Source organism: Syngnathus scovelli, chromosome 16 (assembly GCF_024217435.2).
Source record: "Syngnathus scovelli strain Florida chromosome 16, RoL_Ssco_1.2, whole genome shotgun sequence".
NCBI classification, from domain to species: domain Eukaryota; kingdom Metazoa; phylum Chordata; class Actinopteri; order Syngnathiformes; family Syngnathidae; genus Syngnathus; species Syngnathus scovelli.
This window is the reverse complement of record NC_090862.1, coordinates 10,083,459-10,094,162: the sequence shown is the minus strand read 5'-3', so window position 1 is coordinate 10,094,162 and position 10,704 is coordinate 10,083,459. Positions and strand designations below refer to the sequence as shown.

Here is a 10,704-nt window from a genome sequence, read left to right as displayed (position 1 = left end):
CACAAAAGTGAGTACACCCCTCTCATTTCTGCAATGTTTTAGTTATATCTCATCATGGGACAACACTGAAGAAATGACACTTTGAGACAATGTTAAGTAGTCACTGTAGAGTTTGGATAGCAAAGTAAATGTATTGTTACTTCAAAGTAACTCAAAATAGAACAATAAATGCGTAAAATGTGGGCAACAAAAGTGAGTACGCCCCAACTGAAAAATGTCAAAATTGGACCCAAATGTCAATATTTTGTGTGGCCACCATTATTTTCCAGCACCGCCGTAACCCTTTTCGGCATGGAGTTCACCAGAGCTTCACAGCTCGCCGCTGGAATCCTCTTCCACTCTTCCATGATGACATCACAGAGCTGGTGGATGTTGGAGACCTTGCGCTCCTCCACCTTCTATTTGAGGATGCCCCACAGATGTTCAATACGGTTTAGGTCTGGGGACATGCTTGGCCTGTCCATCACCTTCACCCTCAGCTTCTTTAGGAAGGCAGTGGTCGCCTTGGAGGTGTGTTTGGGGTCGTTATCGTGTTGGAATACTGCTCTGCAGCCCAGTTTACGGAGGGAGGGGATCATGCTCTGCTTCAGTATTCCACAGTACATGTTGTCGGGGGGAAATTCAGGTGCCAGCAGTTCAACACGGATAAATAAACAGACAATACTATATCGATAATATTAGATAGCTTAATATTAATATCCCAATTTTCAGTGAAAGCGCAACTGCTATTTTTGCAAAATGTTTGGACAATCCGTATCATTTTATTAAATAAATAAATAAACATCGTATTAACCAGCTCAGTGACCTAGTAGTAGAGTGTCCGCCCTGAGACTGGAAGGTTGTGGGTTCAAACCCCGGCCGGGTCATACCAAAGACTATAAAAATGGGACCCATTGCCTCCCTGCTTGGCACTCAGCATTAAGGGTTGGAATTGGGGGGTTAGATCACCAAATGATTCCCGAGCGCGGCACCGCTGCTGCTCACTGCTCCCCTCTCCCCCAGGGGATGGATTAAAATCACATGGGGATGGGTTAAATGCAGAGGACAAATTTCACCACACCCAGATGTGTGTGTGACGATGATCATTGGGACTTTAACTTTAACTTTAACCATTTTTAAGTGAAGAATCAGCTAAATGAACGCACAAAACTATTTTAACGTGGTCATTGGCTACCTTGGTTAGCTCAGTGCCCTTGACAATCGCACGTGGACTCGTTTCAACGCTTTGGGGTTAAAAACAGACAAATAAACTAAACGTTCATATTCCACAGACCGGGCAATCCGGGACAAAGCCCCCCCGCCCCCGATATTGTTGTTGTTAGATAACATCGCGAGAGTATTGAACGAAGACCCCCTGTAGAACGTGAACAGCGCGGGGCAGTGAGCCAGTGGTGAGGACCAAGTGGGTGTTCGTGTTCGGCCTGATGTCATGAGGCGGAACGGGAGGCTCGGATGTGAACGGCGTCTACGCGGCTGAGACGCCAAATAACAATTACAGAACCATTTTGCTGCTCGCCCACTTTTCGGACCTTTAACGGCGCGTCGTGAACTTCAACTCGCCTGTGTCGCCTCCCCTCCTTTCTTTCCTCCACCAGCACCACCAGCGGTCCATGGAAGAAGCACAAGGAGCGGGGAGGAGTGAGGCTGCTCGGCTAACAAACTGAGGGAGAACCAGAGTGCCGCGACGGTGATGGGCTCTCGTTTTCCTTGGTGACGGCAGAAAAAAAAAAACAAGAAGAAACCTCCACTGCTCGGCTTCTTGCGGCTTCGGTGTGAAATGCTAGCCCAGCCTTGGTCTCGGTTGTCGAGCAGCCTACGGGCCGCAGCTCGGCTCACCAAGCCCGAATCAGCGAAGTAGCTAGCCGCCTGCTAGCCACATTTTTGCCCGATGCTTTCGAACGTACCCGAGGGGGGACAACACGAGCGCCAGCGATTGTTCGACCAGCAGGGCCTTTGAGATGTGATGCTTCGGCGCGGCGGAGAAGGAAGCTAAAATATCCCTGCGAAACATGAACAGTGGAAGCACAACAGCGGGGATCCCGCTGAGGTGCTAGTCGGGGCGGGGGGCGAGGTTAGACTGCCAACAGCCGCCCCACCGTCTCCCTCTTCCCGGGGTCAGACTTGGACAAGGACCGTCACATTCCCCCCACCCCCCCAACGCGCACACACACACACGCACGAATCCCTGCCTCCTCTCGCCCTCGTTATTGACAGGCTCGTTGGATGAAGGAGAAAATATGGATAAGCTGACCATCATTTCAGGGTGCCTGTTTCTGGCGGCAGATATATTTGCAATAGCAAGCATCGCCAACCCGGACTGGATCAACACTGGCGAGTCGGCAGGTAAAGAAATGGAAGTCCGCTTGTCTTGCGCATGTTCGGAGTCGGTCCACTGCCACTTCAGCCGCATCTATCACCAGATGTGCGTTCGCACCTTTATGTGCAATGGAGATCAATATTTTTACCTCCTAAATTAATAATAACGCTCACAGTACCACCATTATTCATTTAGCTCAAATATCAATAAAAAACACAGTTCGTGTTCAGCTGCTGCACAGACGGATGTCATCATGCTTCGGTTTCTCAACAGGAAATCGTCCACTCTCGGTTTTGCTGAATTTGCTGGAAGCGTTTGAACGTCACTTTTCTGGGTGCTGTGCTGCTCTTTTGTTTGTTTAAGATTTGTTGCTATATTATTTCATCTTGAGACTACATGCTGCTCTATCACAGGCGTGTTAACACTACAGTTGTTGTTCATTTAAAATAAAAAGTGCAAATGACAGTCACTCAGGTGAGTTTGCTGAAAATGTAATTTGTCCTTCCAGGCGCCCTCACAGTCGGTCTAGTCCGGCAATGTCAGACCATCCACGGACGGGACCGGACTTGCATCCCCCCGCGGTTGCCCCCTGAGTGGGTCACCACGCTGTTCTTCATCATCATGGGCATCATCTCCCTCACCGTCACCTGCGGACTCCTCATAGCATCGCACTGGCGCAGAGAGGCCACCAAGTACGCCCGCTGGATCGCCTTCACTGGCAGTAAGTGAGCCGCAGAACCGGAGTTCCTGTGTCTTGTGGCATGTAACAGTTTGTCGTCCATCCGGAGTCCTCAAGTTACTCGCTTCAAGTGTTTACCTTCAAAGATCCCCAGACGTTGACGCTGTTGCCAGCTCATCCCGGTGTTGACATATTTGAGCTTTTCTATGAGTACAGGCACAAACATGCAGTTTTTATCCGTTGATTTCGCTTGGAACAAAAGCAAGTTGTTGCTATGGCAACGGTGAGCAATCGCTTCCCTGCTGCGCTGCTCATGGTCAAACAAGACGCGGGGCATGCCGTACGAATGCAACCGGTAGCGCGGCGCTCCGATGTTTCGGTAGCCTTCGCTGAATCGAAACGTCCTGCTTCTGCGGGGTCGTGTCTCACTGTTGCCAGTAAAAAGCACACAAAGAGGTTGAATGCGTTTTTTGTTGTGCTCCTCCTCAAGTGATCCTGTTCTGCATGGCGGCACTGATCTTCCCCATCGGCTTCTACATCAACGAGGTGGGAGGCCAACCCTACAAGCTGCCCAACAACACGGTGGTGGGCTCCTCCTACGTGCTCTTTGTCCTTTCCATCTTCTTCACCATAGTCGGACTGCTGTTCGCCGGCAAAGTTTGCCTCCCGGGCTGATGTGTGGACCTGCGCCCGCCTCTGGACAAAGAAAATAATTTGTCGGGATTTATTGGACGTGCGGTGCGACAAACTCTTGCCGAGGCTTTCCGGGACCTGTTGAAGTAATAAACAACTCAAAGATGAGCGTACATCGAGCCGGCGAGAGCTCGGTGGAGGAGGCCGCCCCACCGCGGTTCATTTCTTATGGGGCGGTTCTACTGGGAAGGGTGCCTTTTTCATGGCAACTGCAGGGGTAACGCCTGCACGCAGTCCCCGAGCCCTCGACTCCCCTGCGCCGCCCTCGGCATACGCGAGCACCATCGCCCATCTTCCCGTGTTGCTATCTTGGGGGCCTTGTAGCTATTTTCAGTGTTCATTTTTACCCCATTTTTGTTGTTGTACGTTTTTATTGTGTTCACCTTTCCACAGAAGTATTTTGAGGCGGCGTTGCTAGCTGTTGACCTGGGTCACCCACCGCTCGCCTGTAACGTGACCCCACACACACACCCACCGCCCCAAGAAAAAGGCGTGCGGGTAGTGGAGGTGAGCGCACATACCTGAGGTCACACACATACTAACACACACACACACACACACACCACATAAGAGAATGGCACCTGAGATTGACTAGCCTCTTGCTTCTCCAACTTTAAAGCAAACGTACTGAATTTAAATTCCCTTGAAAATAAAACCAAATCCAGCGGTGCCTTGAGATACTAGTGACTTGACTTACAGGTTTGCTCTATGAGCTGCCGTCAACCTCTTTGCTCGACTCAAGTGTTGGTGAATTTTTTTGGAGGACTCCGTTATGAGTGTTTGGAGTTACGAGCAAGGTCGTGCAACATGTCCAAACTCATATCTCAAGGCGCCAGTGGTACTTGTCTTTGTCAAGTGTGTGATGTATTTACAAACAAATCTCTCCATCTATCAGTTCTTTCACTGCAAATGTATCGAAATGAAACGCTAAAGGCGTGAACTGTCAAGACGGCTATTCGGAAATGAACCGTGAAATTACATCCTCCTCCTCCTCTATTTGTTAGCATGCTTGTTTGCGCAAAGTGCAGCCACAAGGACGTGCAGCTATGCATGCTGCTTCGGAGCTGTTGAAAGCAACTTGCGCAGCTAAATATACCACCCGCTATTGACTGCTTTGGACAAAAAAAGCTGCACTGACACAAGGTGTGAATTGGCTTTTGTCAATGGTGACGATCGGCGGAATGCTCCGACACGGGAAGAGAGCTGACTGGCTTTAGCATATTTTTTTTCCTCTTTTGAATTGCCCGCCAAGCCGTAGGGACTGCAGGTCAGGTCCGGTCATGGGGTTGGTGATCAATTTGGGCAACATGACATGGTTACACGTCCGGCCGGGGCGCTTTGTGTCTCGTAGCAGCAGGGTGACAATTGGAGGGAATTCAGTCGCATGGCTCACGTCTTTGTCGCTGCACACGTTGACTTAGAAAGTGGAGGCCACCTTTTGAGAGTCAACGATGACAAAGCTCCGTCACCAAGAGTTTTGTGTTGGTTGCCCTCCTCGCTTTAGCTGTTGCTTGACTATTGTGCCATGCCCTATTTTTGTTTGATAATGATGTACAGACACCACGGAAGCATTTTCTGTATTAGGAACAACATACGACGGTAGAGCTAACAGGAATAGTTGCACCACAAAAAAAGAGAACTCCTTTACCTCATTGTATTGTTTTCAAATGCTGGCAAAGCCTGCCCTCTTCATTTGTCGCTCGCCTTGATCAGATGTCGAAAGCCGATGCTCACGGGAATTTATTTATCACTGAATAAAAAGCTTAAAGAAGCTGTGTGTGACTACTAGCAAACGGTGCGAGTCATTCTTCTTGTTTACCGAAAATTCCACATTGCATGCGTCACTTCATTGTTTTGTTAGAATAGGCCTCTTTGACATGTGATTAGTTAGATTGCTTGAGCTATGCCATTATCTTGCTGTGACCTTTCTCTTGCTTTCACTGGTATGGACATTTCTTTCATCTCATTCTGGTGTACCTGCCTTCACCACCAGAAGACAGTACGCTATGATACAGTCGCACAGAGCCAAAGAGGAGGAATGCTACGAGGACTACCATGTAATTGACTTGTGTCTGTGGGTAACTGTGGGTCATGCTAGTTGTGCGTGTATGCGCACGCGCTAATCTGAATGTGTGTTAGCGAGCATGTGTATATTTTTGTGAGTGTAGGCAGCCGTCCAGGGGGGTATTCCAGAAAGCGGGTTATGTGAAAACTGAGTAAGTTACCCTGGAAACGAGGGAAACTCTGAATTATCTGTTCCAGAAAGAGAGGTAACTTGAACTCTGGGTCAGTTACTGCGGTAACTTACTCTGTGACCATAACCTGCTCGCTGGCAGGTTTACTATAAGAGACACAGAATTTCAATCTGTCTCCAAACTGTCTCCTCCCTTTATAGTGGTAGTGCATGCGCGTAACTCCAGGTTAACGTACTCAGAGTTGCTTGAACTAACAGATCAGCTTTGCTGGAACTGAATACTCAGAGTTTCCCATCTCCGAGTGTTAACTCAGAGTTCAGGGATAGATTATGAGTATGTTGCAGAGATGGGGACTCGAGACATTGTGACTTGGACTCGAGTCGCTGTTTTGATGACTTGTGACTTGACTTGACAAAAATAAAAAAAACTTGAGACTTGACTTGGAAGTTAAAGACTCGGGACTTGACTTCACTTGGGATACGATGACTTGAATGACTTCAGTGTTATTTAGTTTATGTTTTCAGTTTGAATATAAAATTAATAATACATTTAAAAAAGTAATATCAATAACACGTTAGGAGCGCAGGCTGAGAATGGCGTCGTCATGATTGGATCGCTACCCTGTCAATCAATCAATCAGTCGTGCCCTCTCTACCTACCTAACTGTTTATTGGAGAATCACGCCCCTTCATATCAGACATGCACAAACATGTCAGCGGGAGTGGTACCTTCGGCTATCGTAATTACCTTTATGACGGCAAAAGACGGACAGCACAGTGCAAGATATGCAACAGAAACAGCCAGACGACAACTTAAAACTTTGTCCGTTTTAAGTTTATGAGAGCTCTGGTGTCTCCAGATGTTACAGATGAAACATAAAATGTTTCTAATGCTCTTTAATGTGTTTCTTCTTTCATTTTTTTTCAGATTATTTTTTCATATTTGCAACTCAAATGTGTCAGACACTGTCGGCAGACGTTCATTTGTTTAGATTGAGCTGTCAATCATTGTATGAGGTAATTTATTTTTTGTTTGATTCCATGGTGTATTTTACTGAATATCAGTAATTACAGTGCAAATCCAAATTATTGTCATATTTTTTAAACAGGTTAGACACATTGGAAAATGATGGTTACTTAAAGTTACTTATATCTTGTCTTTTCACATTACTAAAATCAGATTCTGCGGGTAAAATTGCAATAATAAGGTGACTTGACTTGGACTTGACTTGACCTATTTAAGGACTTGACTTGGACTTGACTTGACCTATTTAAGGACTTGAGTTGACTTGACTTGCCCAAGAAAAAAATAACTTGGGACTTACTTGAGACTTGAAGGTTAAGACTTGAGACTCACTTGAGACTTGCACATGTGTGACTTGGTCCCATCTCTGGTATGTTGAACCTGCTTTCTGGAATACCCCCCAGGAGAGTGTGCCTGATAGGGCTTCTTAAACAGGGAAAAATCCTGACCAAGTCCACCTGGCCTCATTTGAACGTTCTCAAGTGGCAAATATTAAATATTAATATGGCTTAAACACTGTCACGCAAATCAAGTCAAACGCTCACTACTAATGGAGAGTGAGCGACCACATGTTGGCAAACGGCCCACGGACTGCACCTTGGAGAATCCACCTCTTCCAGTGGCTCCGTTTTACCTTTCAGTCACCTTCAGTATGTGTTGTGTTGTTTTGTGTTGTCGTAACAGAAGCTGGAGGAGGAGGCTGGCCTGTTTCACAGCCCTGAAGACCAATCCCACCCGCCCGGGCGGTGTTTATTTCTGCTCAGCCCTCGAGTGTTTATTTCCACCAGGGGAAGAATGCCTTTTCTTATCGCATTTTTTTTATTTAGATCAGCCACCTGGAAAGGGATACATGAGAGAACAGCGTGTGCGCGCACAAACACATGCACGCAATGGGGAAAAAAAGCTTGTTTTGGTTTGACAGATTGTTTCAAAAATATTTTGTTCCTTGAGCTTTTTGCGTTGTAATGATTACATCATGAATCATTATTTTGTGACCCACTAAGTCTTGCTTTCCTGTTTTAGCTATTGCACAGCCAGTCATCCGCAGTCCAGACGATGCCGGCCGGGACAGCCCTCATCCGTTTCATTTCGAAAGGACAACTGAAGATCATTTCTCTGACTTGGATGCATGATAACCTCAAGACTGCTGACAGTTTGATTGCCGCGTGTCGAAGCACTTTGTCTCCGCTTCCCACGTGATGCATCTGTCATTTACTGGAGGGGAGGGAGGGGGAGGTGAATGACAGCCGGAGGTTGCATCGCTTTCTGACTCATCGCCATCAGCAACAATTTGTCGGCTGCTTTACGTAACCAATTTGTTTGTTTTTCCCAAATGTAAAAAAGTGGCCAAGACATTGGGTACACATGCACAATCAGTAAGGAGGCTCATGCTCATTCCCGGAAAGCATTTGACATGTCAGTGACCTGAGCACCAAACACCAAAAATTGTTTTTTTACACTTGGGCTCCCTTTCTGAGATATTAAAATGCTTCGATGATCCAAAATATTCAAACATATCCCTTAGTTGTGTTTACTGATTCAACCTTATTTTTATGCTTCCCGTTTTGTGATAGTTTTGAGGACAAAGATCACCAATTGATTCCCGAGCACGGCGCCGCTGATGCTCACTGCTCACATGTGTGTGTGACGATCATTGGGACTTTAACTTTTAACTTATTTAAACTGATGTCATTGGCGTCTCCAAAAACTTTCTTTCCACCCATCTGGAGCTGAGACCTTGTCATTGACGACGTGTGCAGGAGGGCTGCATGCAGAGCGCTTTTTTTTTTTTAGAAGTCTTTTCTTGGCACTTTATCCATCACCGTTCCTCCTTCGCCTGCCCTCGCCGCCATCAGTCCCTCTTGGCACCATTACCGCCGCCACTTTCCACGAATCCACACTACAAGCTGATACAGAAAATTGAAGCCACATTTGAAGGGCAACATTTAGATTTAATTTTGCAATTTAATTCATGCTGTTGTCACTTTCAGATTCCTCAACGTTTCCCATCTGAGATAATGTGAAGTGAATTCATTTGTTTCTGGGTGACTGAATTAAATCTAATTTTTAGCTCCTGAGACGTTTGGAACTTCGGACCTTATGGATCCGATTGTGCACGAGTGCTTCGTAGTCATTGTTGTGATATATGGCAAATTCTAATACTCGATGTGACCAGCAGGGGTTTCCATGGTTGTCAGTAATGTTTAAGTCAGCGATACGGAACGAAGAAGAGGGACTGGCGAGGTGTAAAAAATAAAGTTTGAGCGCAAGCTCGTTGTTCAAGACAAAGTTTGGTCATTCTGAAAGATCCATCCATCCATCCATTTTCTGAACCGCTTAGTCCCCACGGGGGTCGCGGGCGTGCTGGAGCCTATCCCAGATGAACAACACAATCTGGCGCCCTCTGCAGTTAGAAATAGGACATTGTTGAGTGCATTAGGACCCCACCACCAAACACTTAGTACGCAACACGTTTGAATTGGTCTTAGCTTTCCTTCTGTGATTTGTCGGCAGTATGTCCCCGACCACTTTCCGCCATCTTTGCTTGCACGGCAGGTCAAAGTCAAAGTCAGCTTTATTGTCAGTTTCTCCACATGCCAAAGACACACAAAGAAACCGAAATTTCGTTCCCCCCTATCCCACGGTGACAAGACATGGCCCACAACAGACAAACAAGTAAACAAGTATACTTGTTTCAGCATGCTGAATAAATAATGAATAAATAACACAATAAATAAATAAGAGGAGCAAAAAAGGAGAAAGTGCGCGTACAGCAGACATTCCAGAAAATAGCGCAACAGTGCCGCACGCTACGCAGAAGGGGGTAGCGAGTTCAGGGTCCTAACAGCCTGGTGAAAGAAGCTGTTGGCGAGTCTGGTGGTGCGGGAGCGCAGGCTCCTGTACCTCTTCCCAGAGGGCAGAAGGTCAAACAAAGAGTGAGCCGGGTGACTCACATCTCTCGCAATCGAGGTTGCCTTGCGGGCGAGATGGGAAGTGTAAATGTCCTTCAGGGAGGGGAGCGAAGCACCAATAATCTTACCAGCCGTATTCACTATGCGCTGCAGGGCCTTCAAGTTCTGTTCAGTGCAGTTACCACCCCAGTCAAGGTTACAACCCCCAACTGGCCACTGATTGAGTGACAAGTGTGCAAGGCATCATTTATTGAGAATGGCACACACAATCACACACAGACCGGATTGATTAATTGATTGACTATTGATTGATTGATTGATTGATTGATTGATTGATTGTGAGATGGATTGATGAGTGGCTGGATCCCCACTCGAGTGTTTTCCACAGCTCGCACGACTTGCCGAGTCAACTCAGGTGATTGGGTTTGCCGTCTCCTACATGAAACATGACGGCTCCGATTACATCCTCTCGGGAAACAATGCGTGCAGGAAGAGCGTGGCGCTGCTGCACACCTGCTGCTACCTCACTTTTACATCATTTAACAGGTTGACCTTTTCAGGCCCCTCAAAGGTCACCATCTCTTTGTTAGCTTACAAGAATACGTTTGCATCTTTTCAATTTATTTGGTGAAGTCCAAGCACCATAAAAGGAACTAATGATTTGGACCATTTGAATAGATTTGGCGGCCATTACAACGTCATGCAAATTATTCAGATGGTGGAACCAATTTGGCCTTTGCAATTGTATTGAAATGCCTCGCATAGTTATTGATTTGAGTCACTGTGTGCCGAATGTGATGGTTGCGCTGAGTCATTTGAGGTATCTCTGTGTTTTCAGGCGCTTCAAAACCGCTCCAGGAAATCGGAGCCGACAAAAAGTGCACG

At 46.7% G+C, this 10,704-nt stretch overlaps 1 protein-coding gene across 1 annotated transcript; it reads left to right on the top strand.

Annotated features, from left to right (window-relative positions):
* The first annotated feature begins 1,344 nt into the window (after nt 1-1,344).
* mosmoa (modulator of smoothened a) lies at nt 1,345-5,482 on the top strand. The gene is made up of 3 exons (XM_049744262.2): nt 1,345-2,343; nt 2,826-3,038; nt 3,487-5,482. Exons 1-3 carry the CDS (start codon nt 2,238-2,240, stop codon nt 3,669-3,671), a joined length of 504 nt encoding a protein of 167 aa, XP_049600219.1. The 5' UTR covers nt 1,345-2,237; the 3' UTR covers nt 3,672-5,482.
* The last annotated feature ends 5,222 nt before the right edge of the window (nt 5,483-10,704 follow it).